The sequence below is a fragment of the Motacilla alba genome, chromosome 2 (genome assembly GCF_015832195.1).
Source record: "Motacilla alba alba isolate MOTALB_02 chromosome 2, Motacilla_alba_V1.0_pri, whole genome shotgun sequence".
NCBI lineage: Eukaryota > Metazoa > Chordata > Aves > Passeriformes > Motacillidae > Motacilla > Motacilla alba.
The window spans coordinates 108819982-108839428 of record NC_052017.1 but is presented as its reverse complement, the minus strand read 5'-3'; the positions used below and the strand labels follow the sequence as shown (position 1 = coordinate 108839428).

The window sequence follows — 19447 nt, the reverse complement described above, 5'->3', positions numbered from 1 at the left end:
AGATCTCGGTGCAGAACTACAAGCAGGTGTGCAAGATTGCCGCCCTGCACGGCCTGGAGGAGACCAAGAAGCTGGCCAACAAGTACCTGGTGGAGGACGTGCTGCTGCTCAACTTCGAGGAGATGCGCGCCCTCCTCGACTCGCTGCCCCCCCCCGTCGAGTCGGAGCTGGCGCTCTTCCAGATGTCCGTGCTCTGGCTGGAGCACGACCGGGAGACCCGCATGCAGTACGCCCCGGACCTGATGAAGCGCCTCCGCTTCGCCCTCATCCCGGCGCCGGAGCTGGTGGAGCGGGTCCAGTCGGTGGATTTCATGCGCACCGACCCCGTCTGCCAGAAGCTGCTGCTGGACGCCATGAACTACCACCTGATGCCCTTCAGGCAGCACTGCCGGCAGAGCCTGGCCAGCAGGTGAGCGGCGGCGGGGACGGGGGCTGCCCCCACGGACGCCCCCCCGGCGGGGGCTGCGGGAGCGGGGAGTCCCGGCGGGCACAGACCCCGCGGGGCCGGGGCCGGGGGCGGCGCGGCGGCCGCAGCGGCTGCAGGGGGCGGCGGCGGGGCCGAGCCGCCCGCCCCCTGCACCGCCAAACTTTTCGTCCCCTCCCCTCGGCCCTCTGGCCACCCGCGCCTTGGGAATCTGGGGTTGGGGGGGGGGGGGGGGGGGGGGGAATTTGATCATAATTAATAATTTTTTTCTCCCACAATGTTATCCTTAACAAGGAGTTATGTCTTTAAACCGTAACAGCCAAGACCTACATCTTTTATTTTTATAAATAACTGCATCCTCTATGCACACCCTGATGTTGTTGCTGATGGTGGGGTGATGTCCCTGTTTGTGCGTGGAAACTTGTGACTTCATAGTCCTTACATCTACGACATGTCAGTTATTTTCATTTAATAAGGTAATGAATCATGATGTCAAAGATTGACAATATGAGGTTGGCGTTAGGAAGTGAATACACAACACGTGTTTAACAAGGACTAAACATATCCAAAATTTGTTTATCTTCCTTTAAAATATGTTTGTACTTCATTCAGAGATGGAAGGATAATACCATTTTCTAGTGCTGGTATAATACAGTGGTGTGATAGCACAGAAATCAAACCACACTTTGTATTACTCAGCTTATTATAAGCTTTTTAACTAATGGGTACATATTACTAATGATTTGACAGCAGCAAGAAAGAAACTAGTACATCAATAAATATTTTAAATAATGCACTCTATTAGCATTTATGCATGGGATTCTTTATACTCTGTGTAATGGGCACTACTCAGATGGTTTAACTTTGGAGATGGTGTGCCCTCTTATTATTTCTGGCTAGCTCACTATGTTAGTGTTCTGTCATGCTTACCACCTTGCTGTCTAACTGATTCTCACTCTGTAATCAAAAACATCAAATACAACTATTTTTCAGCGTAAAGTATTTCTGAGATGCCACTGTTTTAAGTTGGTGCCTACCCTTTGCATTTCAACACTCAAAAGTGATGACTTTCAAAAATGCAAAGCCCACAGACTCCTCAGGCAAGATTCTGCTCGCCACCGGGGGCAAGCTGATGCTCATGTCCTGGTGGATTGCTGAGATACCAGCCGGCTTGGTTCAGTGAAGATACCTTTCCAGCTTCAGTGGTCCATGTCATTTGAAGGATATGTAGTGGTGTTCTGACCACTGAATGCTTACAAATGTCATGGATGCTGCAAGAATCTGATACTGCTGGTGCTGGGAGCTGGCTTTCCCTGTAAGCGGGAGCATACACAAAGGGACTGCACTTTAGGTAGTCCTAGCAGAAGTCTAAGTTGCGCTTAATGACTTGCAAGAGACTCCAAATACCACAAATGCTACTTTTTAAATTTGTGATCGGTCTGCATGTCTGTGCAGACAGTGGTATTTCAGAGACCCTTAACCACAGTGGGTGGAAACATGCTGTTTTCACCTTCCCAACTTTATTGTGTGTCTAATAACAGTCTTGTAACTAGCTTCTCTTGATTGGGTTCTTTAGTGGCAGTGAAATGGGAGCAAAACTGTTCAGATTTATTTATCAGCAGGCATTAGAACTTACTCTAAATGTTAAACTGTTGAAGATGTTGAAATGCTTGGTAATGCAGAATGAAATAGTTTTATTTTCATTTTTGGTCTTGGATGATATTCCTGGAAATTCATAAAGGTCACAAAGGCCCATCTTTGAATCTTAATAATTTAAGATTCTGCCAGGCTGCCTAAGTGTACAAATGCCTTCTTAAACATGAAGGAGTCAAAAAAAAGAAACATTCAAGACTACAGAGATTTCCGGATTTGTCCTCTCTGTTACTCATAGTTTTTCTAAAGTAGCAATTTTAACAGGTTGACATTCATTCAGTAAAATTTTAAGGAAGAAAATCTGCAAAGAGTTCCTTAAGTTACTAATTTGCAGAAGGAAATCTTAAAAGTAACTAACAGTGAAGTTCATGTGCAAATACATAAAAATTATTACACAGAAAAAGACTTCAAAACTCTGATTACTTTTTTCTGTGAGTAATAGTGACTTTGGTAATTTGGAATTTAATGAAAGGTCATTGGCCAAAGATGCACATGTCTTTAGAAAGAGATTAACTGTTCCTCTTGTGCAGTGTAATAGCTCCTGCACAGTACAGTAAGGGGTGGTGAGAAATGCAAGCAGCCCAGTGCCATAGTGCCATAGCCACCTGCTTCCTGCATGTTCAAGAAATGAGAATTGCACTCAGTCTTAGAATTTGCCAATAACTTTTCTGCTTTTTTAAAAAGAACTTTTTCTTTTTTTTCTTTTTTTTTTTTGACAAGCTACTTAAAAAGAAGTGCCTATGTTACATATCCATATGCACGCTTTGTGGAGTACATTGGCACCAGGGCTACTTCTATTTCTTAATGGAAATAAATGTAATGGGAAGCTCAAAATATGCTGATTCTCCTCTGAAATGGAACTATTAAGTTAATCCTGTGGTCAGGGCTAGAGGAAAAAGAGATTTGGGCTCACAAGAGCCAGTCTCTGGTCTGTGAGCAAAGGTATTTATAATGTTTGTGCCACAAATGCAGATCCTGCAGTGCAAGTGATGCTGGGTTTAAGAAGTACCTGAGTTGTCTTTTGTGCTGCAGTGAAAAACACTGTTTACCGACAGAGAGACTAGGGTTTTTTTCATTATATTTCCCAAGAGAAGGTAATGCTTCAATGTCCTGATGTATTTTTGTAAAATTAGCTTTCGAGGTACAACAATTAAATGATCAAAATTTTAAAAGTTGAGGAATTATGTTGCTGACTTGTGAGCCTTGCTGTGCACTCTAAGGTTTAGGACTTCACCACAGGGGATAATAAGTGTTTTGGCTTTGATTTGGCATTTCATCAGGTGCTCAACTCTAAGCGAAGTTAGCAATACTGTTGGCTCAGTGATCCTCACCTCTCCAGGGCCTCAGCATACAAGCTGCTGTTAAACCTCTGGAGGTGACACAGTCAGTTTTGATGTCACTAGGAAAAATCATAGTTGATTTCAACTTGGAGTGGGGTGAGTGACCCTGAACATTAGGCTTAAATTATGTTTGTCTGTCCCTGAAAGAGACTCATAGCTCTGTGCTGTATCATCTTCTGTAGTTCTGGGAAGAAAATGCATTTAGATAGAGGAAAGTTCATATTCCAGACATTTATTTGACTCTGGGATCTTCACCAGAGTATGGAGTTGATTAAAATGTCCATGTGCTTTATTGTGTAATATAATGTACTTTATATAATATATGGTATGTATTTTCAATTTTTTAAAAGTTTGGGGATAGAGCATTACCACCTGCAGCTCCTCTCACCAGCAAAGGGTGTTTGGGCTGGTCTGCCCCTCCCAGGATCTGCCGGCAGAGCAGCTGCAAATACAGCTGCATACCTGAAGGCAGAGGGCACCGAAGGAAGTAAAACTGGGAGGGAGAAATGCAGAAAAAGACAGGAGTTGAGATACCCCAGGAGAGAAATGGGATATAAGGAGTGGAAACAGGACAGTGCAAATGAGGGAAGACGTGAGAGAAGGATAGTTTTGAAGGGAGAAAAATGTAAGAATAGTATACCAGACAGGAAAGGAAACTAGCAAAAGAAAAAAGACCCTGGCAGATAAAAAGAAGATAGGGAATTAAACAAAAGGGGGAACACTAATTCTTGGCAGGAATTACATCTGTTGTCAATGGCAGCTGAGTATTGCAGTTTCTGGAAAAGATTTTTCAGATTGGGGGAGGAAAAATGGATAGGGATCAACCAACTGACATAAGATAGGAATAGTCCTAGGCAGAAAATACAGAATTAAAGAGCACAAGAGAAAAGAGGGGAAATAAGGAGACAAAGAGATAAGAAGGCTAAACCTGCGAGTGCTGTTTTGTGGTTTCAGCAAAGTCCCTGCATGTACAGACCCAGATGTTTTTTTATACTTTTGTTCCCTGGACTACTAGACCTTGGGGAGATTGGAAGTGCAAATTCTGGTCCTGCTAAAGCTAGTTGTAGAGGTGATTTGGTTTGCTGTTTGGTTTTTTTTTCTAATTTCATTTCAGTGGGGAGAGGGTGTCATCCAGACTGTTTTATGGTAGGCTATAGTAGTGAAAGTAATAGCAAATTAAACAGTGACAGGTGATGAAGATGACATGAACAGTTTTCATTCAGTAGGAAGATGATAAGTGTTGATGAAGAAGGAAAATGTAAGGTGATGAACAACATGAGACAGTGGCATTTATGTGGAAGACATATATGCCTGGTCTGTTTTACTTTCTACAGAAGAGTTTAAAAATTTGAAGCAACCAGTTACATCCCTTAGCAATTAATAATTTCCTTCTTGCATACGCTATTTGTCTCCAAATCTCACAGACCGTAGTTCAATTTGACTTCTTTTTCTACTGAGATTTTTGTAGAATCTCAGCAGGACATGTTTGGTGGTTGTAAGAAAAGTGTATGTTTTTTCATTGAAATGCACTCTGTCTTCTGGTTACAACCAGCTACCTGTCCCTTTGGGATCATAACAGCAATATTTGGATTTTTAAGTAATATTCTGATTCATGATTAATTGCAAGTGAGAAATACTACAGATCCTGAGTTTACATCCTGATAAGAAGAACACATCTTAAAATGTATATGAATTATTAAGTTTTGCGTTGCAGTATGGATGAAGTGGATGTGAGACTCTGGTTTATTTTAGTGAGCTTTGGATCACTTTTTTGTGCCTGAATTGATATCGGGAAACTGTACATGTTCCAGGACTCTCTCAGCTGAGCTGCAGAAGGGAGACTGACACATTAGAGGCTGTGGGCTAGTGAACCACAGACCTGTAGTCAGTTTAATCCTAGTTAGTCTCACCCACTTTCCTTACTTGCCTCATGTGCATTCATTTGCCATTGGAGACAAGCTCATGCTGAAGTGCAAGTGGAGAGATGTGGAGTTTCCAAAAGGGTGGGAGGTCTGGAGCTCACGTTATGAACAGAGGGAGCACCACTGTCCTAAAAGGACTGCTGTGGGTCAGGAAAGTCCTTGGGAGCCTTTTTAAAGACACATATGTCCTAGCTGGTAAAATCCTTGACAGCTGCAGTGGCATAGGTGATAGCCATTTTTTTTGCTCAGTTATAGTATTTGTTAGGAGAAATATAATTTGTGAAGAGCATTTAACAGCCTTTTTTATGGACAACCATCTTTCCAACAGCTCAGGTGAAGAAGGGTTGCCAGGCACATTGTGCAGGTACTTGCCCTGCCAGCCAGTTTGCCAGTCAGAGGCACTACCTTGGGATAGTGTCTTCTGTGAACTAGCAGTCCTTCCTGATTCATGTCCTTAGATGATAGAGTTCTTCCCCATATCCCATCTGCTTAACTTTATCTGTCCCCTCTCTGGACTCCTCTGTTACCCCTGCTCATGAGTGTCTCTCCCCTCAGGCTCCCGACCTCGCACACACCAATCCCCACTGCTCCAGACTTCTGTGCTTGGATCTTTACAGGCCACTGCAGTCTGCTGAACTGTGCTCCTCCTTGGCTTTCTCACCTTGCCTTTTTAGCGCTTGGAGCAGCTTCAGATACCTGCATCTGCATCTCCAAACTCTTTTTCTGAGGAGAAATCTTTCACTGTATTTCATAACAGCTTGTTCTAGAGGGAAAATTAAACTAAGTTTCAAAACAAGTAATTTTAGTAAGCCACTCAAACTGATGACAAAGTGCCTTTGAAAATGGGAACTTCTTCCTCAAATGCTGGAGCAAAAATGCCCCTTTCCACCACCTACGCCAGTCTATATAACAGCTTTGCAAGTGGTTCAGGTCCCTAAAAGCAGAGCTGTCCACCGTGAGTTCCTGTGCTGTTCTTGCCCATCCTTTGGCAACACAGTCCATCTCTGTCCTCTTGGGAAGTACGTAGGTCACAAGTGGTGCAGAGCCTTCTAGACAAGGAAGTCCCATTTCAGACAAAATCCTCCTGGAATGATTTCTGCTTAAAGTGTACCTTTTACAAAAGGAGTGCTGTAAGATCATGGTGAGCATCAGATTTTTCTGTTCACTCTTTGCCTGATGTGCATCCCCTTCATGTGGAGAGAAGAGATAAAAAGGAGAGGGTCTTAGAGGACATGTTTTGGCCTGGGTTTTTTCTTTTTTTCTTTCACTATGTTTTTTCTTTATAGCAGAAGAATATGGAGGTTCTGATTCTGTAACTGCTAAGCAGTAAAAGGAACAGAGCTGTGATGGTGTAATTGATTGGATTTGTACTTGAAGAGAAAGCACAGGGAGTCTTGGGGGCAAGGGGAGTGAGGAGAGGTAATGTAGAACATAAAATCAACAGAAAATAGTTTGCCAGGAAAAGGTTTTGGTTCTGATAAACTCGTCTTATGAAAAAATTAATATAATCTGTAAAAAACACAGTTTCATCTTTTCAAACAACTCCTGTGTTTTAAAAATCCAAAATGTTTTCTAATCAGAGCAAGGTTTGTTATTATCCTTTGCTCAGCATGGCCTGGAAAGATTGAGCAGGGAATGGGAATCCTAAGAGGAGGGTTTGAGCTGGACTCCCCTGCTCTGTAAACATCTCTCATGTTAGTTTTGTTGAAACAGATAATGTCTGGTATTACATGTTTACCAAAGGATCATCTAAAGAAATTGAAGACTATGGAAAGTTGAAAACTATTGGTAGATACTTCCTGGCATCATTTTCCATATTTGCTGCCTCCCTGAAATTTTCTTTAAAGACTGTCATGCCTAGTACTTAGTAGTCAACACTTGCTGTATTCTTGGAAAGCAGACAATAAACTGAGCAAATATTGTCAGCTGCCAAGTTCAATGGAAGCAGACGGTTTGCAGTGAAGCTGGAAGTAAATAGAAGTTGGTGCCACAGTTGGTTCTTCCTGTATTCCCCAACTGATGCCTTCTTTCAGTAAACAAAAAACAAAAAACCAAACAAACCAGTGGAAAAGGTAACAAGTCATACCTTGAGTGAGCTGGCAGCAAGGTGTGTTTCCTTCCTTTGGCTTCCTAAGGAAAAGAAGCCTCAGCTGGAGAGAACGCAGCCTCTGATGCTGTGTCAACCTTCTGTTGACATGGACATCAGACACAGAATCAAATAAAAGATTTTCTTGATTTTACACAGTCTGGACATCAAAAAATAACAGTTAGCTGAAATTTCCTGGGGGACAAAAATTAAAAAGATGATTTGATGACTTTCAAGTATTCTATAAAGCATTTCCATTTTACAACCTCTGTCAGAAAAATATTTTAAAAACCCAAACAAACAAAACAAAACAAAAAGCTAAAAAAATCCCCAAAATAACCAAAAAAGGGAACCAGCCAACAAAACCAAAAAAAGGCCAAACAAAATGATGTGAAGAAGGGAAGCAATTTGCAGAAGCATTTGGCTTTGACTTTTTTTTTTTTTTTTTATTCAGGATAAAGATAATTGCTTAAAGGTTTTTTAGAACTTCCATGAGTGAGGAAAGTCTTTGAGTAGTTTTACCAAGAACATTCATGAAACGGTAGATTTTGTGTCTCATTCACCAATTTGCTTTACTAGTAACGTTCCTTTGAGTTCACCTCCCTTGCAATGCTCCAGATACTCAGCGTGTGGCTAGTAAGGAGATCTTTAGCATTCAGATCTGGTAGTGCAAGGAGGCAAAGATGAGAAGGACACTCCTCTCTGTTCTTCCCAAAGGAGCAGTGGATAGGTGTCACTCTTCCAGGATAGTTTTCACTGCCAAGCTACCTGTTACATCAGAGTCTTTTACCCCAAAAAGGAAGGGACATTGACTTTAAAAAATCTTCCACCTAAAAGCTGGAAGCTAACTCTTAAATATTAACTTAGATATCAACAGTAGTGGGATTGGTTTCATAAAGAAAAATGGGGTTTTCAGAGCTTCAAAGAGATTCTAAGTTATTTCAATACAGGAGATGGAAAAATGCCTGACAACTTTATTTCTAAAGGAATCTTTAACTTGTAAGGTAACTCTGTAACAGTTAAGTGTGGTGTGCCAGGTAAAATATTCACTTACCCTTAGACTTCTGCTTTTAGAAGGAAAAGGAATGTTTATTGTTAAAGCAAACATTAATTCTTTTCTATGTTTTTTTGGGTTTTTTTTAAGTATTGGACAAAATTTTTAAAAATTCTCGTAGATTCAGAGGAGAAAGCCAAAAATCAATGTCTGTAGCAAATCATTCTCAGCTTAGTATTTGTCTTCCTAAACGTCATTCTGTCAGTGGTCAGCAACACGTATTAAATGAGCATCCTCTTCAGTGAACATTACTGTGAGCTCTGCTGCAATGAAAACTGGGGTCTTCTGCCAAGCCTGCCTACATGGAGAATGAAAAGATGAAAACCAAAATTTTTGTGATTAGACTGATCTCCAGGTTTTTAGCTCTAGAAAGCTTTTCCACATTCATTCTAGTGTGCCTGGGGCAATAGGTGCAAATTAGAAGAGGCAAAAAAAATCCATTCATAAAGTAACTTCCATACATTCAGCAAATTTTTGAACATTTTTTGAACTGAAGAACTAAAAAATTTATTTGTCATCATTTGAAAGAGACTTTATTGTGCTTTACATTTTGACATTAGGATGTTCTTAATGTCTGTACTTTATCTATAAGGAGAAGGGCATTATGCTGGATTTGGTCTGTTGACTGTGAGAACTCAGGTCCTTCCTTTAGCACTGCTGTAGGGTTAGGAAGAGATTCTGGATGCCTATTCACCTGTAGGTTATGATGTTTGTTAATTTATTTTATGTGATAACAAAACCTCATAAAATTCCTTTGTCCAAAATAAATTTTACATTGTACCTTATGGCTTTCATTGAGTTCATAGTTAAACTCCCGGATAATTAGATTTCCTCTCTATTAAACATGTGTTACTAATCATGGCTATCTTTGCAGTCAGCTATGGAAGCCAAAATCCATTGAAATAAGCAGTTTTTATATGACACTTTTGTTGCACTGAAATGCCCATCCAGGAGCTGGGAAGGTAATTGTTGAAGATCACATCCCATGTTCTCAATAGCAAAACATTTTTTTCAGTCATGGGCAAATGGATACTTGCAACATTTGTTCAGTTTTGCAGACTGAAACTAGATTGTCAACTACATTTTTTGTTGAACACAGCATCCCTCCAGATGCCTTTTGAGAAGAAAAGGGTTGCTAAAGACCATCCTTGTTTCTGAAGATGAAATTAAGTTTTTGGTGCTTACAAACAAAAGGTCTGCAACTGAAATGTTGATTAGGATAGTATGTATCTCTTTTTCTATTACCTGGAGGTTGGTATCTAAACCTCTCTGAAATAATTTGTTTCTGCTGCAGGTTAACACAGCCCCCTTTTCTGAGATCTTGCTACTTATTTTGACAGTATTGCTGTCAGACTCAGGTTTCTCAAATCCTTTGATGTAATGAGACATGAGGATGTAAATAAAATTCACCATGCATTCACCCGCCCTTGCTGGGTCTGTGATGGTCTTATGGCTGATTTTGTTTGTGCTTGAGTTCAGCGGGTAAACACCTGGAGTTCCATTTGACTCTGCTGTGTTTAAGGTCTGCACTGAAGCAGGAGCAAGGATGCCGTCATATCTGTCAAGTCCCTGCTCTGAAGAGCTACCCATACTCAAAGCCATGGTGATAGCCTGTATGAAAAGATAATGAATGATCCAGACTTCTGGGTTTACTGTAGCCCTGAGTTAAAAGTATAGTTGAATACTCATTTTCTTTTTTTTTTTTTCCACTGATGACTATGATCACTTGTATGTCTTAGGATGCATTTCTCTTTCTGATGTGTAACACCACCCTGGATGCATTAAGAGCCACAGGATTGCCACTTCATGGTTGTATTCTTTCCATTTATTTGCATTCCTTAATGCAGAGGGCAGAGCCTTAGTGCATTGTTTAAAAACTGAAAGAGTCTGGAGCAAACCTGTTGTTGAGGCTTGTTTTCTTGACGGCTTTTGTAGAATGAACTTCTACTAATTGCTCAGATAAGGAAAATCCACCAGCGCAAGATTGATGGATATGTTAATAAAGAAAAACAATGTACAAGAAGAGTATTTCCCATTCATGCGTTTTCTATTAACATGAGGCCATCAAGGTTGCAAAAGAGTAGGAGTGGTTGTCAGGAGTGTTGAGGTCTCTTACAGCCTTTTCTACTGATTTCTTGTGAGTCTATAAACTCTCTTGGGCTCAGCCTCTTGCCGTGAATACTCATGGTTAGTTTAGACCATGGACTGGCGATCTGAGTTTTAGAGCTGATGGGCATCTGCTGCTACCTTTGAAGTGAGCAGGATTTAGTTATATTGGTGGGTATCTCTGAAAAGGAAGACTCTTCCGTGAGTACTCAAATTCCTGGGTTTGAGGGAAACTATACAAGTTTGAAAATGTTGACTTTGAAATATACTTTCGTTTCCAGTCTTGTAAGTAGACAAAATAAATTTCACACCACATGAGGTACCCAGGAACTTAATTAAGGTGAATTAAGTGTTTTAAAATCTTAGCTGAACAGAAACTGCAAAGTGTGTGCAGAATAATAACAACACACACATGTTCATCAGTGAGAACTAGAGTTTTGGAGTCTAAATCTAAGTAATGCTTTCAAGATAACATGTGGATAAATTTATCTCAGCTTTTTTGCCATGACATCAGCCTGCCTGTCAACGGTTTAGCCTTCCCTGACCAAGACCCACTACTGTTAATGGAATACAAGGTGATCATAAAATCCTTGCTGGGGACACTGTGAAACAGTGTTTCACTGAATAACATTTTTATTAATATTTGGAAAAGTCTTCTTTTCCAAAGTCTTCTGCATATAAGGAGTGGCCATTTATATTTTTTTCATATTTTAGAATGCATTGTAAGATTCTAACAGTACTGCTGAGTGTAATATGAAATATAAATATGACATAATAAAGAAAATCTTTTTCAAAACCTAAATTGCAGCATTTCACATTAAAACTTAAAACTGGATTTGGCTCCAAGGAGACATATCAGTTTAAAACCTGCATGTCTTTAGCCACTGTATTATCTTTACTTGGATCATTGGAAGAGCTTTCAATGCAGATGAATTAGATATTTTGGGTGCAAGTACCCATCTCTTCTTTGCCATGTGAAATTTCCCTGTGCTTTTGGTAGAGACTTTGCTGACCATTAACTTCTTACTAAACTTATACTAAAAGTCTATGTTTTTGCTACTTCCCATTTTAAACATATTTTAAAAATTAGTAATTTTTAAGCATATCAATATAGCAGCATTGCTCCTTCTCAGGAAACAGCAGCTTCTCAGGCTGTTTGGCTGAAAAAGTAATGCTAAGGATAGTTGCAACTGCCAAAGTCTGGAAACTCAGAGTTATATCTGACATTTCATTCTTCACCTTAACTATTGAGCCTTGGCCATTCATTGGATTTTCACAGTGCTTTGGAGTTAAAAGGGAGTTTTACAGATGAAAGATGAAAATCAAAATAAACTCCTTTATCAAGTAAACCTTGCAAGGGCACTCTGAATTTTACAATGCACAGAGAGTTGATTGTGATATAACATACAACACAGGAGGGTTGGAATAAACAATTTATTCTCTATTGTTAGGGATGGTCATGCATAACTGACTTATGGCTCTGGTTTGCTCTGCCACTTGTTACGTGTGCAGTCATCCCTAACTCATACCAAAACCAGTTTATCATACCCCCATGTTGCATAGAACATATCGAATGTCCTCTCATTAAAAACTTTACTGGGAAGACTGAATGTTTAAAGACACTGGCAGTGCTTTAGTAAGCTTTTCCTGGAGCTTGGTCTCACTATGGAATCTGTGCTGACAGTGATCATGAGATGATTCCTGATATCCTACACAGCCACAGTCTGCAGGGCAGGTAACAGTGCTCATTGACAGCACAAAGCAGGTGCAGTACAGGCATCAAAGGCTGGCTTGCCAGAAAGACTGAGAGACTGTGGGGGCTCTCCCCAAGTCAGGAGAGAATCAAGGGGTAGGACAGTGTGGGACAGTGTCACTGACCCCATGGTTTAACTCCTGCTCCTGCACTGAGGGTTTTGTTTCATCCACTGTCAATTCATGACCTTCTCTGAGCCCTAAATCTGTTTAAAACAGATAAGGCCATATGCCAGATAGTTCCCTGGCCATCCTTGTCACAGATGTATCTGTAGTCTGTAGCTGTCTTTGTCATTTGACAAATTTTATTCTGGAGCATTGTGTGGATCAAGCCCTCAGCTGTGTGTTCCCTTCCTGAAGGATGTTCCTTGTGGTTGGTGCATGTCTACAGCACAATCTAGTTCATTTTTGTCCATTCTCCTCAAAACAAGATGCAGTTCTGCTACAAATGTAAATCATTGGGTCACCAGCACACATTCTAGGCAGGAGCTGGAGTGAAGCCATGAGTGTGCCTCAGTTGTAAAGCTCCCACTGCTGGAATGCACTGCTGAGCTTGGAGCTCCTGGGTGGTGCTTTGACCCTGCCATGAGCATCTCTGGTGGTAGGCTTTGGTTCCTGGTGTTCTGTGTCTTTATTAGCCGGGGCGTTTGCTGCAGACTGACACACAGAGTGCTACACAGGTGTTGTCATGCCTGGAAAAATGGTGTTTGACAAAGGTGTTTTCCATCAAATGCATGGTCCCGCTGCACAGTCATTAATATGGATGGCTGTTTTCCAGGCTACATCACCTTCCTACCTAACAGGAACATTTTGAGCCTAGACCTTTATTTGTGTTATCTCACCCAAGCTGAGTATAACTGGTGAAAGTTCAATTATATGCAAAGTGACTATTAAAGCATCAGGGCTCAACTGGGGGTCTGCGCCTCCCCTCCAGTTTTCACTTACAATTGTGCTAAATCCCTTCATGCTGCAGAGAAATCGTACGTTCATCAGGTGGGGCGTTGGAGGCCAGGGTGCAGATAACCACTTTTACTGCAGATGAGACATTGCAGTCCTGTTCTTAAGAACTGCCAGGCAGATTGGGAATCACGGTCACGGTTAATAGCAGCGAATTGCCAGCTCTTGATGGGTGGGTAGTCACTCCTTTCAGTGGTTGCCCCCTGGGGGAGAAGGTAGAAAAACAGAGGGAGGGAATTAGAGTGACTTTGCACAGTTGAGCAGGTTCATGCCGCTGGATCAGTGGCAAGCATTGGCAGGGCTCCACTCTGGGGAGGCTCACAACAACATCACAGTCTCATTTTTACCAATTGGTGTTGCTATAGCCAGTGGTGCACAGGGGGAGAGCAAAGACGAGGGGGGGAGCCGGGGGGGAGAATGAAAGCAAGAGTCTGGACTAAATTAAACAAACAAAAGTGCTTGTAAGTAGCATTTAACCCATAACCATTAGCCCAGTGCTGCTAATTGTACTAAACTATATATCTGAAGTTCAGTGTGTGATTAAAGAGTTGGCTCACAAACTCTCTGCATAACCTTAATTTTTTCAAGGTTCTTTGAGTGTAGAATGGCTTATAATAATGATTTTGACTAATACGATTTTTGACATGCAACTTTAATGCTTAACCTTAGTACAACTCCAGAGCATTTCATGTGTATTCAGCTGTAAAGAGTGATGATTTAAAGGGATAATATAAGAAAAAGGTCGTTCTAGAATGAACCTCTAACAAATTGCATAAAAGAAGCTTATTATTCCATGAGTAGAGCGATACGCAGCTTTTCTGATCATTTTTCTGCTTGGTTCAAGAAATTGTTGAGACATGATTGGGAAAAGAAACACAAAAAAATGAAATAGAAAACTGCAAGCAGTGAACATTCTTTTGATGGTTATGATTTTGTTGCCACTAAAAATACTCCTCAGTAATGTGGTTGTTCATCTTTCCTCTTGTTTTGGGTGAAGAATTCGTTCCAATAAGAAAATGCTGTTATTGGTTGGAGGATTGCCTCCCGGACCTGACCGGCTACCCAGCAATTTGGTTCAGTATTACGATGATGAAAAGAAGACGTGGAAAATACTGACAAGTAAGTGTTTATTTTTGTACAGATGTCTTGATGAATTTAAAAACATGGTTAATCAAATTAGACACTTTATTGATTTGTTTCTCTTCAGAGATTTGTTTATGTATCACAAGGGGCTTCACAATGGAGCAATAAATTGAGATTGCAGAAGATGCTAATTTTATAATAGGATAGGCCTAAATTAACATTGGCTTAAAATCATTCCAGTAAGTTTTTTTTTTAAGTAAACTTGTAAGTCTTTCAAGCTGCAACATGAACCCATGCATATTTATGTATATATGAATAAAATCTGGTTTAGGAAAAAAAAGGGCAGTTTTTTCAAGACATTTTTCTCAAGAGTCAGATCCCTGGTAAGCCGTAGTAGTACAGCACACCTTTGATTCTGTTTTGCATTTTCATTTCCTTCTTCCAGCTTTATCTGTTGTCCACAATCATTAAAGAAAGGTTTCCTCTGTACTACCCTGCGTCCATTGCTGACAGAAGCATTGGTGGAATATATCAGCTACAATAAACAGTGCATGGAGGCTGCTATCACAAAATTCTTTCCCACCTTCTTTTAATAGTGGATTGGTTTTAGAGTAAGTATTTTGCCTCGAGCATCGAGATTTGGAACTTATTGTTATGTTGGTTGTGATTCCCAGTCTGACTTGGTCATGGAATCAAATCATAGCTTCTTGAGTGCAGCAGGCTGTGTGTGCATTAGTCCCCTTGTGGCTAAACTGGCTGCATTGGTCAATAAAACTAAATTTTAACTGTCAAAATTGCCCAAAGCACTATAGATAAAATAATAAATGAGCAATTTTGATCCATAAATCAAAACCATACTTCTAAAACTGGACAACTGGTAAAACCTGGATTTCCTATTAGACCTGCTTTTTTTTTTTTTTCCCAGTAAAATACATTTTACAGAATTTTTTCCTTCTCCCTTATCCAAAGCCCTATAATGGCATACATACATATTAATATTACATGCACAGGTTAGGATGAAAAAATTGTTTAAATTGCTATGATGCAGGACTTGAAAAAATACCCATACAGACTGATTTTTTTTCCCATGGTAGATTTAGGAGCCTTTTACAAAGTGGTGCCACGTAAAGACTGTTTAGATACAGATGACCTGGACTAATAGTTGAGGGTGTTGTGAAAGAATGACAATTAAAAAAGGTTATATGAAGTGTACATTATAAAAGTTTATAGCTAGGGAATATATTATGCTTCACATTTTTTCCAAATAATGAGTTACAATACCCACCTCTGTAAACTACTTCTAAGAAAATCCTGAAGATGGTAAGTCAGTGAAAAATCAATGATACTGCCTAAGGCAGAATTGTCCAGGTGTTTTTTTTCATTTGCTGTGTCTAATCCAGTGGCTCAACAGGAGAGGCAAGAGGAATGGATCTCTTGCTTCAAGATCTGACCTCTCTACTGAATTCAAGTAAAAAGCTTTTTTTCTGAATCTTAACTAGGTGTAGATTGTCAGATTCTGTAAGAATGGAATTTACTCAGCTCTTGGTTATTTACATTGTGTTGCAGTCTCCAAGAATGTGGGAAACTACCTAGAGGCAGGATACCTTAATGCTCTGGCTAAATGTACCTCTCTAGTGTTGGACCAACTGTCTGTGGTGGTGTTGAGAAAAGTTTCAGGATAATTTTATGCAGAGAATTTAGTCTTTTCTGTGTTACCTTTAGAAATGGGGAGGAAAAGTTCCCTTTCTAGGGCAGTGCATGTAACATTCTATGCTGTGGTTAAAACCAAGGCGTCTGTTACAGTCCTGGCTAGCTCGGGTTGAAGTGTTTGCTGCTCAGCACTGGAAGGTCCCAGGATCTGTCCCAGTGCTGGCTGAGATAACAGCTGTCAAATACACAGCCTTACTCTTGAAATGAGTAATCCTGTTCTTGCAAATCCTGCCAGAAAAGGATGCCCTCTTGGCCTGGGCTAAAGTTTGAAGAACACAGAGGAGAATGCCTGTCTTTTCATACCGAAAAAGACAAAATGTTAACAAGCATAATTTCTTAGAAAATATTTTACTACTCACAAAATGGTAGCAATGACAATTTTTAAAAAAAAACCCAGTTGAAATAAGAGTTTTGAGTATCCCATTTTTTTCCAACTTATGAGAGAATGGGAGATAAGTCCAAGTAGGTCTTCTGTCTTTTCTGTGAAACATTGAAAAACTACAAGATAGGAGTGCAAGGACTTGAAAAACTGTGACTGAAAAGTCTTAGGGAGCGCAACAAACTGTACAAGCTTAAAACATAGTGGTAGTTCAATGCAGCCATGGTGTGCTATCAACATACTGTGACATTTATGGGGGGGTGTAAATTTAAGGACATAGTTCTGTCTTTAATTCTCATGCATTTTTTTTGCAATTTAAGAAGGCGTTTTCTTTGTTTACCTTTTTACCTCTCTCTGAATTCATTGTTGACTTATCAGAGATATACAATCAGCAGCAAAGGCAGAAGATTTTTTTTCTGCTTGGTTGTTTTTTTTTTCTTATTTAGTTAGTACTTTCAGTGCCAATGTTGCAGTTCATTCTCAACTTGTCAGTGCAAGTGATGGGTTTGCTCCTTAGTGAATAGGGACAGAGCAAAAGCTATGTCCTGCTCATTAGGTTCTGTGATGGGAAGAATTTCAGTTCCTGTAGTCTGGTATTTCAAGATGTTCTATTTTATTATCGCCTTAGGTGTAGTTGATTTTCTCCTGTTACAAAGTTTCTTTCTTTAACCTTCTGGCTGCCAATAGGCTCCCAGACACACCAACAAAATGCCACATCTTGCACTCAGAGGCTTACTGATCCAATGTAAGTGTGCACAGAAAGTCCCCCTCCCTTCCTCCAAACCCATTTACATTCCTCATTTTCTTCTCTCTGTGCAGCGGCATTTGGGGGTAGGGATGGTGGGAAAGGAGCAAACACTCAATCCTGGGTGCCATGGCAGAGCCATTGAGGAGGAGGTGGATGAGAGGAGCCCGAATCTCCTCTTGTCACTCTCCACTGAGAGGAGCCCCAGCAGTTCTTTTAGGGCTTGCAGACCCATTTGATAGGCATCTGCTTGCCTGTTTCCTTTTGCCTTCTCAGCACGGAGAGTGGCTCACTTCTCAGCACTCAGTTGCTTAGGGCTCTGTGTCCTGCCTTGTGTGATGCATAAGGAACAGGAGAAGATCAGCCATCAGGAACTACTGACTCCATGGCACTGCAGCTGGAGCTGCGAGAATGGGTGCAGGTGGAGCAGCACGAGTTATCGCGTATGACAGCTCAGCAGAGGAGCAATCTCATTTTGTTCCCTAGACAAGACTAGATCTATTGGCAGGGGATCCTGCCCACCTCTCTCTGCCTGGATAGCCAAAGCACCAAATGCATCAGTACTAATGGGAGTCATTCGAAAGGTATCAGGAAAACAACTTGCCTTGTTCATAGACCCAGGAGAGGAGGGGAAGCATGCACCCATTTCCAATTTTTTAATGTCATCATCTATAGGCAAGAATGCTATGGCTCAGGGGATCGGTAGATTTTTCACAGTCTAGTATTACTGTGTATTTTTCCTATCTGGTATTTCTCAGAGAGTTATTGTTTATATGTTGACAACACAGAGGCAGAATAAAGAGGAAAAAAAGGAGTAAGTTAGTGGCATTCTACAAACATTTTTTGCCACCTAATTTTGCTTGATATGGGCAAAATCCCAATCTGAGATTATAAATAATATTATGCACATCACAATGTGTATGTTGGTGTTTAATTTGAAATACTTATTGCAGTTCAATTTGAAATTGTTCAAATTGTTCAAATTGTTCAAATTGTTTAATTTGAAATACTTATATACAGTTGTGCTTGAGCAAAGTTGAGGCTTTTATAGACTTTATGGCAAAGTACAGCAAATACCTTCACTGCAGGTATTTGCTGCAGGCTTGCCTATATGTGCACAAACACTGTTCACCTTTTCGCTGGGTACTATGTAGGTCATGTAGCAGCAACAGGCTACCATTGCCCAGTGACAGAAATGGAACAGCTGATGGGGGTGTGACAGTCCTCAGTAACAGCAAAAGTTCTGCTCTGTTAATAATTTTTCATTTTTCTATGACATTTTGTAGTCTTCATAACTACTTACTGGATGTGGGGCTTTGTGGGGGGGGGGGGTCTCTGTGTCACCACGTCATACCTCACTGCTCAGAACCAGCCACTGCTGCTTGGGTTTTAATTACCAGTTATGGTCCTGCCAGGAGTCTAATTGTGTTTAATTCTAGAACTCCTTTGGTTGTTTGTTTTAACTGCAATGTTTAAGATTAATTAAACTTTAAGGAAGTGAAACAATGTTTTGTTTGTTAGAATTATTCTATAATAATTGCAAAATCCAGAGCCTATAAAGATTTTTTGTGTGCAGAATTGCATAGCTTTCCCAAAAACCCTACTGCTAAGGCAATGATGTATTACTTTCACTTTCATTATATGTTTTTAATCAGAGCGTGACTTCACACTAGACAAAGCGATGCTTTATGCATGGTCTCCCTTGTTTTTTGCTAAAATCTTTTGACATGATTAATTTTACTTTAATGCTTTTGTCTTGTTGTAATGGTAAGGATGATGGGTATAAACCAGGGCAAAAAAATACATGCTTTTCTGTCATAATGCTTCTAAGCATTTAAAAATATATTAAATAAAAGAAAAAAGTATCACAAGAGAATGATCGAACTGGAATTAAATTTCTTGCTATGTGAACAGAGAATGCAAGAAATAAATAAAAATGATGCAGTCATTGTTTTAGGTGAGATTCTTTTGTGTTTTTTTCTATGGCAATTTATCCATCTGTCTGATTGGAAGTGATGACTAGAAGAGAAATTGGGTCTTATAGGTTTCTAGATATACAGCAATTCCTTGCTTCAATCTAAAATTCCTTTTTCTCTGAAGCACAAAAGGTAAAATGCTGGAAGCATTACTGAATTCTTACATGGCATGTTCCATCCATGTGAAGCTGCAGCTGCAGCAGATAACTGTTTTCATATCAAAACTTTGTTTTTCAGTAAGATATTAATTGTAAAATTGC

General features: G+C 40.2%; 1 protein-coding gene across 5 annotated transcripts in view; it reads left to right on the top strand.

Annotated features, from left to right (window-relative positions):
- The window catches only part of KLHL14 (kelch like family member 14), a 60513-nt gene that overhangs the window by 2228 nt on the left and 38838 nt on the right, over window positions 1-19447 (top strand). For all 5 annotated transcript variants that reach the window (XR_005255859.1, XM_038128371.1, XM_038128369.1 and 2 more), the window contains 2 exons: window positions 1-409; window positions 14292-14413. The exon at window positions 1-409 is cut by the window's left edge. Coding sequence is in view for 4 of the 5 variants with exons in the window: in XM_038128371.1 (XP_037984299.1) it covers window positions 1-409; window positions 14292-14413 (531 nt within the window). In the remaining variant the exon portion in view is untranslated. The remainder of the gene's footprint in view (window positions 410-14291; window positions 14414-19447) is intronic.